General features: G+C 42.5%; 1 protein-coding gene across 2 annotated transcripts; it reads right to left on the reverse strand.

Moving 5' to 3' along the window:
- Positions 1-6,484: 6,484 nt before the first annotated feature.
- Positions 6,485-15,341, reverse strand: LOC133975449 (zinc finger protein 883-like). 2 transcript variants are annotated; one of them, XM_062413398.1, is made up of 5 exons: positions 15,143-15,341; positions 10,287-10,901; positions 9,804-9,948; positions 9,639-9,719; positions 6,485-9,447 (listed from the first exon to the last, which is right to left on the reverse strand). In XM_062413398.1, the coding sequence occupies exons 2-5, from the start codon at positions 10,509-10,511 to the stop codon at positions 8,204-8,206; spliced, it is 1,695 nt and encodes a 564-aa protein (XP_062269382.1). In that variant the 5' UTR covers positions 10,512-10,901; positions 15,143-15,341; the 3' UTR covers positions 6,485-8,203. The 2 variants fall into 2 exon arrangements, with proteins under 2 accessions (XP_062269382.1, XP_062269381.1); XM_062413397.1 differs by having other exon boundaries at positions 6,485-9,504.
- Between the last annotated feature and the right edge of the window lie 537 nt (positions 15,342-15,878).

The raw sequence follows: 15,878 nt of genomic DNA on the forward strand, positions 1-15,878 counted from the left end.
CAGGAGGGAAAGACATTTCTTCTCCACCTCCCTCGTGTATTTCCACAAACTCTCGTTCACACACTCTTTTCCTCACACTTTCCACTCGTTCTCCTGCAGCTCTGTGGGGTCCGTCTGAAGGTTGCCCCTGAACGGCAGCAGTGTGTGTCTGTGTGTGTGTGTGTGTGTGTGTGTTAGATGTTTAAAGAACCTGTTGTATTGATTTAGACTGCAGGGCCCAGCTGTCAGCAGCCACTGGTCCCAGTGAACGGTCCAGAGACGTGCAGCTGAAGGGGAATAGATTTCTGAGTGAACACCGTATTTCTTCTCCAGCTGGAGCTGCAGTCTCAGACAAATCCAAACAGCCATTAAATCATTATTATCACTGACATGAATTAAACTTAACTAGTTTGTTTAACATATTGTTCCATTTGCAAAGTAAGAATAATGCATTTTAAAGACGTTTAGCATTTTCTATGTATCACCAAACCTTTAGCTAACCACTAGCTTCCCTTGTGTTACTTTTTAATGATTAATTCTGATAAAATAAATTATAATTCACTCATTATCTACTCACCGTGGCGGAGTGGGTGAAGAGTTTCAGTCCATGAAACAATTTTGTGGTTTCAGGTGTAAACAGAGTTGCATAAAATACTTTTTTACAAATGAAGAAACATAAATTAGCATATCGGCTAACTTCCGTAGCCGCTAGCTACGTTAGCAAAAGGCGGGAGTCACGCACTCTCTCCTCTCGCTTAGTCCCGCCCCTCAACCAATCATATTGTCGGAAACAGAAGGACTCTGTGAAAGAGCCAATCAGACTAACGAAACACAGGTAAGGTAAGTGTGTGTGTCACTTCCTGTTGATGGTGTGTTTACAAACACACTGTAGAGAAGATTACTTTCTTAAAGTCACAGAACCTTTTAAGACATCACCTGTTTTAGTCTGATTACTAAAAAGATAGATTTTATAATATATATACTGTAACTCTGGGGCTTTTATACTTTTGTGTATTTTGTAACTCTAATGTGTGTTCACACTTGATATTGTCTAATACATTAGTGGTGGTAGATAAAGTCAGGGCATCACCAAAGTGACTACAATTAATTTACAGTTGCTGAAACATTTTAATCATATATTCAGATTTATATTTAGATTCACTCCAGAATGTATAAGTTCCTCTTTGGGTCATTTCACGACCGTACAACATTTTTAAAAAAGCCAGCAGAGAAAGCCTCGGTGTGCGATGAATTTCTGAATTTCATAGCAATTCCTGTGGCAATAGGAAAATGTACATTTAAATATAAATCCAGGTATTTAAATCTCCTGACCTGTGCTGCACCGAGAGGAGAAACAGAGGGAGAACCGGCGTCATGCTTCACGAGGACCCAGTCGGTCGTTTCCTCGGTCAGTCCAGGCTCATCCAAGCTTTTCTCATTAGCGGACGAGAGTACCTGACATTCTGAGCGGGCGAGAGAAGAGAGAGAGCAGCACTCTCCAGCGACTCCCTCACCTCTGAACCGGCTCCGTCAGGCCGACAGACAGAAACTCTTCATTATCCTGTTGTCTCCGTCTTTGTTGTTCCACTGAGTTTACTGGATTAATCTCTGTACGATCAAATGGGTCTTTTTCGTGTGTGTCTCAGAGTCTTGTGTCGGCCGACCTCTGTGCAGCTGTTGGCATTTAAGTGTGTTTTCTGACATCTAGTTCAATCTCAGCCATTAGGGACGAGTCTAATACATTGTCTACCCTTTGGCTGCAGACAAAAGCAACCATTGTTTCCATAAACTGATGATTTATATTTGTGCAAATCCATCTGCATCTGTCGGTGTGGTTTTTTATGCCCGGTGTGGATCAAATGAAACACTTGTTAGATCCTGTGTGAGCGTCTGAAACCCACGTTTCACATTAAGAGCTGCATCCCCAGCACAATGCATTTAATTACCCCTCAAATACAGTCGCAACCAACCGAAGGGAAATAACACGTTTATGATTATTGGCAGAAGATTCAGTTTAACCTCATTCTCAGTTCTAACATGTCAAGTTCTTTGTTCCTTCAGTTCTGACGTGGCTTAAAAAAAAACATAACCTCCTGCCGGGTTCCTTCAGGTCAACTAGTTTCTCTCCTTCCATCACTGCAGATGAAATCGTGCAACACTCACCCCTCAATGATCCGGTGTGAGATCACCCCCCCCCCCTCCCCCCCACTCTCCTCCGCCAGCTTCCACGTGTCCATGGCAACATTTCAGTTTAGTATTGATTTTACCATTTGAACACTTTGCAGATCTTATTATGTCTTATTATTGCCTGAGCGAAATGTCCTCCTTCGCCCACTGGACTGTGCTTTTGGTTTGAAGCTGTGCAGGCTCCATTAGGGACTGGCCCCGGCCTATTTGGGCCCCAATGAAACCCTGTAATGGTGCCATTAGAGCAGGTAGATTAGTCACGCATGCGGGCGCGCTCACATGTACCGGCACCGGGTTACACGTCGGTGCTGTGAGTGCAGCCAGAAAAAGAAAGAAAATCTCAGATTACAGAGAAAGTGCTGGCGCCAAAGGTCACAGAGAGTTTGTGTCTGTGTCTCATGATGCTCTAATGTGACTCGTACTGTACGTGGAGATATATAATTCAACGTGATGAGGCCGAATGATTAAGAAAAGACATTACGGACAAATGAGTGTGCGGTAATTGAACTGCTGAGGCAGAGGAAACAAATAACTGAGAAGCACGAGGAAGACGGAGGAGGAGGGAATTTTATTAACATCACTACGGACAGAAACATAATTAAATTAATGAACGCAGATTATGGAAAGTGATTTAGAAGATGGTGGCAGTGAGGCAAGTCTCAGGTAGAAGAGCTGTGTAATGCAGAAGTCACATGTGTGTGCGTGGGAGGCATCGATGGACGGGCTGCTCAATCACTTTGAATGTGTGTGTGTGGGGGGGGGGTGAACCTGGTGTTTGTGGAATGTATTTCCTGTGTTCGTCCTTTTAGCTCCACACGTTACAGACGACTCTGTTCTTTGATCCCAAGCAGTTAACTGTGATTGTTTCTTGTGGTTATGAAGATCGTTGCAGGTGATGACAGAAGACAGAAATAAAACCAACCAGGTTTCCTGCTGTTAAATTATGATCCCACGACTGAAATACTCCCATTAATATAACATCATATAGTATTTCTCTCCCTTGCTGTGTGTAGCTTTAATTCAGTGCAGGTTCATTTCATGTTTTTACTACATGTCGATGTTGTTAACACAATATTTTCTAACTTAACTATTTCCAGGGTGCAAATTGCTTTTTGAAGGATGGATGGAAATAAGTGAAGTCAGAGGCAATTTGAGGAGAAACATATTAATAAACGCAGTTATTCAGTGTTCAACATTTTATGTGTCACTAGTTTGCTATGCACAAATGAATACCTTCAGAATATTGACCCACTATCCAAACCCTCCAATACCATCAGCCGATATCAGACCACGTCATAAGAAAAGGTTTATATTTTCTGCCTCAACTGGATCAGATATTTCCTCGATTATAATTTTTTTTATATTTTGATCTCATTTCAAATCCATTCCTCTTCCACACACGCACGATTCAATACGACAGTAAATCATGTTTTCTAATAATGAGGCCGTTCTTTGGTCATTAATAAATGTTTTAGGTTTTGCTTGCATAATAGATGAAATGTCCTCCCGATCAGCCAAGTGGGAAATCACCTAAATGACGATATGAATGTCAGACTTGATCCCTCGTCTCCTAGTCCACTGCTTCTGTCAATACTGCAGCCGGCTCTTCGCTCCCTGTAGGCGCCATTTCCAGGTCTTGTTTTGATTTGTTCTTATGAAATATATGGCTCCATCTTTAAAGGCCGGGGGGGGTGGCCTGACCTTTCCCTGCCACTCAATAAAATGAACCCCACTTTTATCACGAGAACCCGCAGGAAAAATTAATGCCTCATTTCCTGCCGTTATTTTTTCTATAAAACCATCGACTCTGGGCGACTCCGTCGTTAATGTTGTGTTGCTCTGGGTTTTATTGCCGTGAATGAATATTTCAGGTTTGTTAAATGTTGAATCTCAGGGTTCTGATGAAGCTCTGGTTTTGATTTTGGACATTAAAACAAATTATTCAGTTCAAAAGCTGCTTTAGGACGTGAACTGAGGTCCAGACCTGTCCCAGTCAGCTGCTTCTGACATGTTCAGGATCTCTGACGGTGTGTGGACGTGTCACAGGTTGAAAAAGGAATTCCTCAGGGACAGCAGTTTGTCCCTCAGAGTTACCGTAGCTTAATGTTCTAGGCTCAGGTGCACCTCAGGCTTTTTTCCTGTGCGTGAACTGAAAGTGTGAAAAACATCCTGTTTTTTTCCGACTGCGAACTGTTCTGCTTCGTGGTGGCAGCCCCACGTTAATTGATTTTCTCACTTCCTGCAGACTCAGTATTGATTTCATGTGTATGAGCCGAGTGTCCACATCATCACTGACACAGCTTCAGCTCCCAGCTCGCTGCTCTGTTCACCATTCAATCCACATGTGTTGGATAATGATGCAGACGGCAGCGGTTTGGGGACACTCACGTGTTCGATGCTGAGCGATGGGTCGTCCACAGGACGGAGAGCTGAGCACTAAAGAACTGGACAGACTTTAATTAATGGCTCCTCTCCAAGGTCGGAGTCTTCATGTCAGTGAGCGGAGGCCAGAGAGCTGATGGATCACATTCTGCTCACTGTCACAGTCAGGTGACACACATCGATCCGCCTCTGAGGCCTGCGCCAGACATCTATCTATCTATCTATCTATCTATCTATCATACTATCTATCTTACTATCTATCTATCTATCTATCTATCTATCTATCTTACTATCTATCTATCTATCTATCTATCTATCTATCTATCTATCTTACTATCTATCTATCTATCTATCTATCTATCTATCTATCTATCTATCTTACTATCTCTATCTATCTATCTATCTATCTATCTATCTATCTATCTATCTATCTATCTATCTATCTTACTATCTATCTATCTATCTATCTATCTATCTATCTATCTTACTATCTCTAACTATCTATCTATCTATCTATCTATCTATCTATCTATCTATCTATCTATCTATCTATCTTACTATCTATCTATCTATCTATCATACTATCTATCTTACTATCTATCTATCTATCTATCTATCTATCTATCTTACTATCTATCTATCTATCTATCTATCTATCTATCTATCTTACTATCTATCTATCTATCTATCTATCTATCTATCTATCTTACTATCTCTAACTATCTATCTATCTATCTATCTATCTATCTATCTATCTATCTATCTATCTATCTTACTATCTATCTATCTATCTATCTATCTATCTATCTATCTATCTATCTATCTTACTATCTATCTATCTATCTATCTATCTATCTATCTATCTATTTATCTATCTATCTTACTGTCTATCTAACTATCTATCTATCTATCTATCTATCTATCTACATGTCCGTCCATCCCTTTATCATTATTCATTCACACTTTACATTATAAATTCTTTATATATTCATCCATTCTATTACTGATCCATCATCTATCAGTTTGTTTAACCAACCTGTCATTTATCCACTCATCCATTTCTCAACCTACTCTATCAATCCTCCATTATCCATCCATTATTGTACTTCTTACATCCGTCCATCAAGTTACCCGACCAATTATGCATCCATCTAATATTTGATCCTTTCCTCCGTTCATCCATCTACTCGTTCACTGACCCTTCTAATTATCCATCTATCCAATATTTGATCCATTCTACCGTTCACCCATCCATCAGTTCACCGATCCATACACCCAGTTACCTATTTATCCATCATCCAGTCGTCCATCCATCATCTGTCCTTTCACCCACCTGCACCACATCACTATGAGGGATACCTTCATTTGTAAATCTGTTTTTTAAAGAGACTAAGAGGAGAAACAGTACTTTCTGCTTCCTGCTGAGTCCAGGAGCTGGGACAGTGAAGGTTTGATTTCCTATGTGACTAAATCAGGGAACGATGAAGGGGGGGGGGGGGGGGGGGGGGTTCCTTCGCATGATGTTGCCTGTTCTGTGTCTGTTCAGCTCCTCAGTCTGGAGCCAGTGACGTTCTGTCACCGCACAGCTCCAGGTGACCGACGGGCAGCGACCCCCGATACCATCGTCAATTAATCACAGTCAGACCTGAGAAGCCTTAACGAGGACTGAAGGCTGCTGGAGGGAAATGTGTCGGGAAGAAGCAGCTTCGGTTAGAGGCATCGAAGCTGCAGCTGAAATTAACTAAAGGAACATGGAGCGTGAGATCAGGTTCTAAGGAGGAGAAGTTCTATTCCACCCAGAGTGTCAATATAAAACCTGACATTAAATACACTATATGATACTTTCTGCAGTGCTTTACTTTGAAAAACACAAACAGGATCTTTTCATTAGTCTCATTTAAAGGTAAAAATTCCCCAGTCTTTTAATCTTTTATTCAAACTTGCAATGACATTATTTGGTCACTTGGGGGCGGCACTAGTAAAGATGCTAACACAACACTGAAGCACCGTGTTATTGTTTTAATTTGATAAATTTCCACTTCCTACAAAAGTGAAGCCAAAATGTTGCAAATACGGTTGCTGCCATTTTACACTGATGATGTCATTCTAGCCAAGTTTATATAATCAACTAACAAATAAAAACCAAACTTACTAGTGTGATTAAATATTGAAATGTGTCCTCGACTCCGTCTTCACTCGACTCTTATCATTAACGTCTTACGACTTCCTGCAGAGACGGCTTCGGCTCAGCTTCGAGTCAAACCTCCAGGGAGACACAGAGTTCTGAGCAGCATTAAGTCCAAAGGCTGAATTAAATGCAATAAACTGGAATTAGACGTGTGACCAGCAGCCGGAGACTGGGTCACACTGGGAAACAGTCACACGAAACACAGAGCTCAACTCAGAACAGGTCAAAAGTCTGATTTCAGTTTTCACAAAACTCTAAACTGACTTTTTATTCATGCAGGAGAGAGGACGTAAGAAGTATTGATCTCAATATAATCCAGTTTCAAAGGTTTTTACAAAGCTTTTTCTTTTTAACTGAAGATTTTGATAATTGCTTCAATTACTGCGTTTCTATTTCGTCTTGTTCTGGTTTCGTTGCCTCGTCATTTATTTTTCTTTTGATTGCAAAAGTTGAACGAAGGAGGGAAGAATAAAAGACACGATATAACTTTAAACTGCGGTGACTCAAGTAGGTTTCATAAAGACGTGTTGTTGTTGGTGAGTGAAGATAAAGAACAGGACCTGTTGATGATCTTTATCTCGGAGGCATCATCTTGTCCTCTATCACCATCTAGTGGAAGGTTTCACAGAGAACAGCTCTTTTACACTGTTGGTTGAAAACACATTAACTTCTGACACAATACAAGCTTATGTATCTATGTTGTATTTCATGTATACAATTTGTGTTTCAGTGCAACACAACATCAAAGAGAACTTGACTGTATTCTACTGGTTCCATGTTAATGTCTTTATTCCAACTGAGTATAAACTGAAAATCAACAAACTGAGCTGATAGTGAAACTCAAAGTCTGTTCCTCCTCACTTTATAGTTGATTTGTCGTCGGTCGTTAATTTATTAGTTAATCGGTAAAATAATAAACTGATTTTTTTTTTGCTTGCTCAGAGAAATAATAATGTTCTGTGATGTTATACAATATATTGACATAAGTATGTGGACGCTCAAGATCACATTGGAGTCGGAAACTTCCCAGACCAGAAAATGAGAATAAAATAAGGTAAATATAATAATTCACATTGAAACTCACAGTGTCGTTGATCGATCTACAATGAAATACAACGTTCGGGTTTAGTTTGTGACGTGCAAGTTAACACACGGTCGACAGGAGTGTGTTAGTGTGTTAGACGAGAGGAACAGGTTCAGATATAAGGAACGTATTATAGAAAAATATAAAATATATATATAAAATACAGCTCAATATAAATCAAATATAAAACAAATATAATACTTTTGACATCAAATGTGTGAGGATATAAGTGACAAATATACCTAGTGTTTAGAATCTTGACACATTTCTTTTGTCTCACAGTTTTCTTCTTCACATTAAGATGTTGTACACAAACAGTTAATCACAGTTTCATGTGTGTAAACAAACGATCATATGAGTGGTGAGTGAGAAGCTTCAGGTTTTCATTGAGCAGTGTTTGGAGACAGAGCGTCTCCGGCTCCCTCGGACAGGTGAACCCTCTCGTGTCTCCGGGAGTCGCTGCGGTTGATGAACTCCTTCCCGCAGACGCCGCAGCGGTACGGCCGCTCCCCGCTGTGGATCAGCCGGTGCACCTTCAGGCTGTTGGTGTGGGTGAACCTCCTGCCGCAGATGCTGCAGCCGTACCTCTTCTCTCCGGAGTGGCTCCTCATGTGTATCTTCAGGTTGCTGGGGTTGCTGAACCTTTTGTCGCACTGGTCGCAGGCGTACGGCTTCTCCCCCGTGTGGACGCTCATGTGGTATTTGAGTCGCGTCGTGCGGTGGAACTCTTTCCCGCACACGTTGCAGGTCGACAGCTGCCCCGGCTTCCTCCCGGTGTGGAGCCTCATGTGGTTCTGAAGCGCGCTGGCGTGGCTACAGCGCTTGCCGCACATCTCGCAGATGTACGGCATCTCCCCCGTGTGCGTCAGCATGTGGTGCTTCAGGGCGCTCTGGTGACTGAGGCCTTTACCGCAGACCTCACAGGTGAAGAGCTTCTCCCCGGCGCGTTTGCTCAGCTGCAGCGTGAGGAGGCTCAGGTCGCTGCAGCCGAGGCCGAGCTGGTCGCGGCAGGTCTCCTTCTCCATGTGAGTCACCCGGTGAGTCGCCAGCGAGGAGGACGAGAGGAAACTCTCTCCACACATCTCACACACGAAGTCTCTGACTCCTGAATGAAGGTTCTCATGATCGGACAAACTCTGTCTGCACTGGAAGGTCTCGGGACAGAGCGAGCAGACAAACGTCTTATTCAGGGCACAACACCGGTGCCGCTGAAACGCCAGCGTGTCGGTGAAGTGGGTCTCACACAGCGTGCACACGTGGGTGTCCACTGTCTTCAGGCTGTGCTGACGCATGTGTCTCACGAAGGTGGACTTGTAAGCAAACTCTGTCCCGCAGTCGGGGCATTGGTGCAGCTTCTCTCCGGTGTGACGGCGTGAATGAGCGATGAGCCCGGAGAGTTCCGAGAAACGTTTGCCGCAGTGAGAGCAGAGGTGAGGCTTGGAGTGGCTGCGTCGGTGTCTCTCCATCAAACACTTCAGAGCAAACGTCTTGTCACATGAGGGACACTTGACCGATCCTGTCGTCTTCTTCTTCTGTGTGATCTGGGATGTAGAAGCGTCGGTGAAGTCCTCCCTGACATCGGAGGCCGGCTCAGGGGCTGAATCAGGAACCGGCTCTGACCTGAGATCTGTTAATACGACGTCAGGTTCAAACTGAATTCCAGAGATTCTCTCTTCATGTGAAGCTGAGACAAAAATAAAACTGTTTAATGCTACTGCAAAGAATCAACCAATTAAAGCTTCTTTAAAATAGTTGAACTCACAGTCTGATACTGAGAAGCCTTTAAAAGTCTTTCTGTATTTCAAAAAGAAGTCAGACCTTTGTGTTTCACTCTCTTGTTCTTCTTCTTCATTGCTGGTTCCCGTCCTCCCTCCATCTTCTTCCTTCTGGCTGTTGATCCTGTAATTTGAAATAAGAGCATTCAGCTAATTATGATACAGAGAATGAAGATGTCACAGCCTCTTCACCCGTCAGGGAACTCACTCTCCGGCGGCTTCATGCTCGACTGGTTGCTCTGGTCGCTCGGCTCCTCTTCTTCCTCGGCTTCACACATCGACTCTTTCAGGATCGTCAGGATTTTCTCCACCGCAGCTTTGGTCCATGTTTCCACCAGCGCCGAAAACTGGGTCTGTAGAGACACAGGGGAAATCAAGAGGAGAAGGTTTGGGTAATTCTTAAATATTTTATATATTAGCCAATATTTGTTTTGGGAATTTAACAAATTAAGAAAATATGTATCTATATATATATATATATATGTATATTTATCTAAATCATTTCCAGCTTTGTTTTACATGATTATTTATGGAGAATAATTCCGTCTAGTAAAGATTTTTCATTTTTGGACAACAATGTAATTTCCACACATTAAATTGAGCCCTTTGAATTCATACATTTAAATAACTTTATAAATACAGATATATGCATAGTTTGTTTGTTGTGTGTTTGTGTGTGTGTGTGTGTTACCGTTGTGTCTCCATTCTGCCTCTGTGGGCTCACTTCTTCTTCCTCCTCCTCCACCTCCTCCTCCCTCTTCACTGCAGCCGGAGCAGAGCGCTGCTGGGCGGCCACAGTCCGCACGTCGGCCCGGTCCTCCTCCTCCATCAGCCTGCGGAGCTCCGTCACCGCCGCCCGCAGCAGAGTCTCCATCACCGCACACAGCTGCAGCTCCATCGCCTCCACACGCAACATGGGGTCGAGTCTCACTTTACTTCTACATGTTGTTATTATTTAAAGTTTCTCTTCTTCACACAGAGCGACTTCTGACCGGATGTTGTTGTTCTGGGTTCTTCTTCTTCGTGGGATTTACAAGCACTCCAGTTGGAATCTTAGGAAAACGTTTGCTCCCTATCGCTTAGGTAGTGGTACTGCATGTTTTCCACTACTCCCTTTACTTTAATAAGAAGAAGAAGATGAAGAAGAATAAAAACAACAATAATAATGATTAAATATAAAAACTTAGATGTGACAGATGTTTAAATCCAATATTTGACTAACTATATCCAGCTTCCACCCAGTTGTTTATGTGTAGTGTCTCCCTGTAGCCTGCAGGGGGCACAACACACCAGTCATCACCTCCACCTGCATCAAAGGGAGACACATTTATCCAATTCACCTCAATTCAAACCACTTTATTCACCCCTGAATGTTCCAGGTCAACTGTACTTCATATTCATATATACTATACTTCATGCACTTCATATTCATAAAAACTATACTTCATTTTACTGTATATATTTTATTCCATATTGTTGTTTTTATATCGTTGTTTTATGTTGAGTGAACCAACGAACGACACCAAAGCAATTTCTTGTATGTGCAAACATACTTGGCAAATAAAATAATTCTGATTCTGATACTTCATGTACTTCATATTCATATATACTATACTTCATATACTTCATATACTTCATGTACTTCATGTGAATGACTTGTGATTGTTGTGAGTTGACTTGACTCCTGTTCCTGCTGAACTGAGCCAGTGTGGGATCAAACTGCTGTCAGCTCAGGAGGCACAGGAGGGAGGCCACATGCTTCCTCAGAGCAACGCTCCAAAAACCACAAACTTGCACATGTGCTAAGTGGGAACTCGATTTTTCCATAATAACTCCCAGGCCACAGTCTTATTTCCAGTGAGCTAATCTTGCTTTAAGATATTATCTGTAAACATCAGCCCGAAAGGAAAAGTAAACACAAATCAGCTGGCAACATCACAAAGTATGATTTCTCATTCCGTACAACAAAGGAGAAAAGTTGGAAAACATCAGATAACCATCGGATAAATGAAGGTGTTTATCACAATCAAGAATTTTAAACGTTCTCTGAAGCCGTAAGAGGCCGACAGGATGTTACAGGAGAATAACTTCAAGTTCATCCAGATGTGTGACATTGTGCATTAATTTGCCCAAACAAAACACTGTTTTCATTTTCTGTACCTGTATAGATGGGAATCTGCTGCTTTACTTTAATCTGTACAGATACTTTTACTAGATAAACGTATACATGTCATTATGTTCATCTTATAGAATTCAAAAGTATTATAATAGGTTGAAAAGCAAAGAAATGAGGTGAATCATGAGAGTTCTCCCCTAATTTACTTTTTAAATTCTTAGTTTATTGTAATATTTAATTATCTCTAAGTGTGCGTGTTTGTATGTGTGTGTGTTTGTGTGTGTGTGTGTGTATGTGTGTGTCTGAGTTCATGGAAATGAAGGGACATGTGACCAGTCTGACTCACTGATGTGTTTTCAAGAACAGTGGAGTTTTGTGGGTCGGAGGAACAAAATGCACCACAGCAGATTTTGCCGACACAGACGATACTTGTTAGTCGGATCAATTTTAATCTTTTTTAATTTGTTTACAATAAGAACAGCAGAATATAACAAACCCATTTCCTTTAAGGACAACCAGAGCATAGTCTCACATTCCTATATGCAGAGAAATCCCTGAATTCTTACATTTTGGAGTTTGAGTTTTATGATGAGATCATTTGAAAGTTAACGTCTCCATTATCTCTGTGCAGGTGAAGAACTTAGCCACTGTGAACAAACTGCTGTGACTCCCTGTTCAGCAGTCGACTAAGCTCTGCACCTGATCACAAACCACACGACACACACAGGTACCTACAGAACGTGTCCTCCTCCTCCTGCTCCTGCTCCTCCTGCTCCTGCTCCTCATGCTCCTCCTGAAGAAGACACCATAGCAGTGTAGTAATCCCTGGCAATGTGATTTCTGTTTTCTGTCCCAAATCATCACGCCAGAGACCCACACAGCCACGGCAGCGTCCTCGTCCTCCAGGGAACCAACCTCCACTCTGCCCCTTCTCCTCATCTCTCTCTCTCCCTTCTCCTGATGCTTTTTCTTTTCTCTCCTTCCTTTTCTCACGTTCCAGTCTCTCCGGTCCTCCCAGCTCTCCCCCCACCCACCCCCCTTTCTCCCATGCTCGGTTTAACTTTGGGTATTTCCCTCATTAGCTGCTGCGCCTATATGAGGAACTCTGGAGAGGCCGGAGGAAGTCAGGCTCTGAAATAAAATGACAGACTCTGATAGAAACGATGGGGGGGGGGTCAGACAGGTGTGAGGACGTTCTGAGGCGAACATTTTTCATTTGAAATAAATGCATTTGTGGAGATCTTCACCTTTTCAATGCAGGAGGGGTTTGAGACCTGGACTTCACTTTGATCTAAACTAATTTAGTTTGAAAAGTTAACGTAATAGTTTCTTGAAACATTTGGATTTCACTCTGCGATGATGTCACCATGGTTGGTTGAGTTATTCATATGTCATCAGGTCACATCGGGGATTAAAGCTCCTACAAGGAGTTTTTAACGGGTTCTGAAACAGTCGCATTTTTATATTGTTGCCTCTTTATGACCAAAAACAGCAAACGACACAATCTGCTCTTTTCATAAACTTTTCTTAAGGTCAGACTCAAGCGATTTATGGCATTCTTCTTCTTCTTCTTCTTCTTCTTCTTCTTCTTCTTCTTCTTCTTCTTCTTCTTCTTCTTCTTCTTCAAAAAGATTCATGACCTCACCACGACGCATCCTGCAAACAGCCGTGTGTACGACAGGAGACAATGGAAACAGAGGCGCCAGAACGAAGTTCCTTGATGCAGCTTTAACTTCTTTCTATATAATATCTGAGCTTGATGGTTCAGTCAGAGCTCAACACATTGAGAGACTCTTTCTCTACACGACACAGAGTCCTACAGAGTTAATCCCCCCATGTGGCTGCAGAGGGCGCTGTAGCTCAGTAAAAGCTGTTCAGAGACTAATAATTAATGATCAGATGGTTTGTGGCTGCGTCTTTAACTCACCACACGTGTCACATATATGATTTTCAGAGTAGAGCACCTGTTCAAGCTGAAACGTGCTCGGTCTCGGCTGCGTCTCGAACCCGGCTGCAACGTGTGTGTGACTGCTGGAGCTGAATTAAGAAGGAATCACACTACAACAGCAGCCTGGATCCTTCGTGCCGGGGCTTCACTTCTGACATGTGTGATCCACCGAGCCGTGACATACCAAGCATGATCTTGGCATGTGACCCCAACCAGCTGCTGAGCCCCCCCCCGACCTCTAAACCCCCCTGAGTCAGTCAGAGTCACATCATGCTTGACTAGGTGGGGCCTTTTCCATACGAGGCGCAGACTGAAGGATTAGAAGCAGCTCGGTGGAAGAAGAGCTTGAAATTCCTGGTTTGCCACACGCCAGGATCATGGTGTTTATATGTTTCATGGTTAAAGGTTCAGTTGGAGATGTGGTGGAAACTGTGAGCTGATTGTTTCAGGAGATCCAGAGATCCTCAGCAGAAGAGTTTACTGGATGCTGGAGGAAACACTCATCGAGTTAACGTCACCCATCGGTTTGTAAGCCTCCAATTTGACATCTTGGTTCTTTGGAGTAACCAAATATGGCAGAGCCGGGGGCGGAGCCTGACTTAGAGCTTGAGGACACTGCACACTGACAACACCTGCCACCTGCAGCCATTGGACGGTACTAGCTGTCAATCACACTGTGGCATCCACGTCCCAATTCATACAAAGCTTTATGGCCTTTTTGACTCTAAATGGTTATTAATTTACAAAATGGACATCAGCTGAATTGAAGAAGACTTGAAACTAGAGATTGACACATAAACTGTGTAGGAAAATATTTACTGACTTTTCAAATCAGTCATTTTCTCATAAACCTCCTGCTGGTGATTTGAGAGAATACAGTTTTTTTGGGTGCTTCTGCTTTGGCTTCACTTTTTGGATTTAAACTAACACCCACATACAACTTTATACATAAGATCCCAGCATGTATCAGTACATGTGTGTGAAGATTTAAATCTGCATCAACAATATCCCCCTCGTCATATTGCACTGGTAAACACTTGAGCCCAAGACATTCGTACATGTCAGAATCAGAATCAGAATCTGGAAGTAATTATTGCCAATTAGGTTTACACCTGCCTGGAATTTTCTTTGGTATATAGGTGCATACAATGAACATAAAACATATAAACACAATACGTACACTGAATTAACAAAACAAGACAAAACATCGCACACCAACACACCAAGGCAGCCGTCCGTGGAGCCGCAGATGTTTGTAAGAAACACCAGAGAATTCTGTCAGTGAATATTAAGGTTTTGTCTGACTGTCACACATGTCCCCTTTTTTTTCCTGATTCTTCACTAACCACCCTGCAGCCACCAGTGGTCCCTGTGGCCCCTGTGTGGCCCCTGTTGTATGAAGACACTCAGGACCATGCAGGCTGATCTGTGCACCGTCTCTCTCTGAGATACAAACATGCAAAGGAAATGAATTTCCACTCACTGCAGCGTGTCGCTCACGGTCTCCAGATGTTCTTCACACTCTGCACTGTTCCTCCCAAACTTTACATCAAATTACATCTTTCTAATTCCTTCTAATCCTCATCAGAAAGGATTGAAATACATCTGATATATGCAGAAGGACCGGGACTCACTGTAAACCCCTGGTGTGTGCGTCCCCTCTCTCCTGCTGTGACCCGGTGACTCCGTCTTCCTGCTGCTGTCCCTGTGAGCGTCCTGAATGCCAGGAGGAAGGAGTGGGCCGAGACTGACGCCTCTCTCTCCTTTATCAATCAGGCTTTATGAGTTGACATAGTGTCGCTTGTGCATCAGTCCGGCCCCAACTGCAAAACAATTCAAAGAACAGTTTGTGAGTCTGTCTCTGGGGCACAAAGCAACTCATTCAGCCTGAGTCTGAGTGTAGGAAGTCCTCTAGCCCAGTTCTCCCAGTTCCTTTCAATCCAGCTCCACAAAGTCTCATTGGTTCCATGCAAGACACATGTCTGGGAAATGATAAATGCTTAGAAATGTAAAAGGACAAAAGCTCTGATCCAAAATGATAAAGATGAATGATTCTGTGTATGACAACATATTATTAAACTACATCATTTAAAAAAAAATCCAATTTGAGTTTGTACTGGGACTAAGGAAAAGGAAATCCACAATTTACGTAAAACTCTAAGCAAATGATCCATAATTAGTAAATACATTATTTTTCTCACTTTAATATGTATTATTCA

The sequence above is a fragment of the Platichthys flesus genome, chromosome 19 (genome assembly GCF_949316205.1).
Source record: "Platichthys flesus chromosome 19, fPlaFle2.1, whole genome shotgun sequence".
In the NCBI taxonomy this organism is placed as follows: Eukaryota; Metazoa; Chordata; class Actinopteri; order Pleuronectiformes; family Pleuronectidae; genus Platichthys; species Platichthys flesus.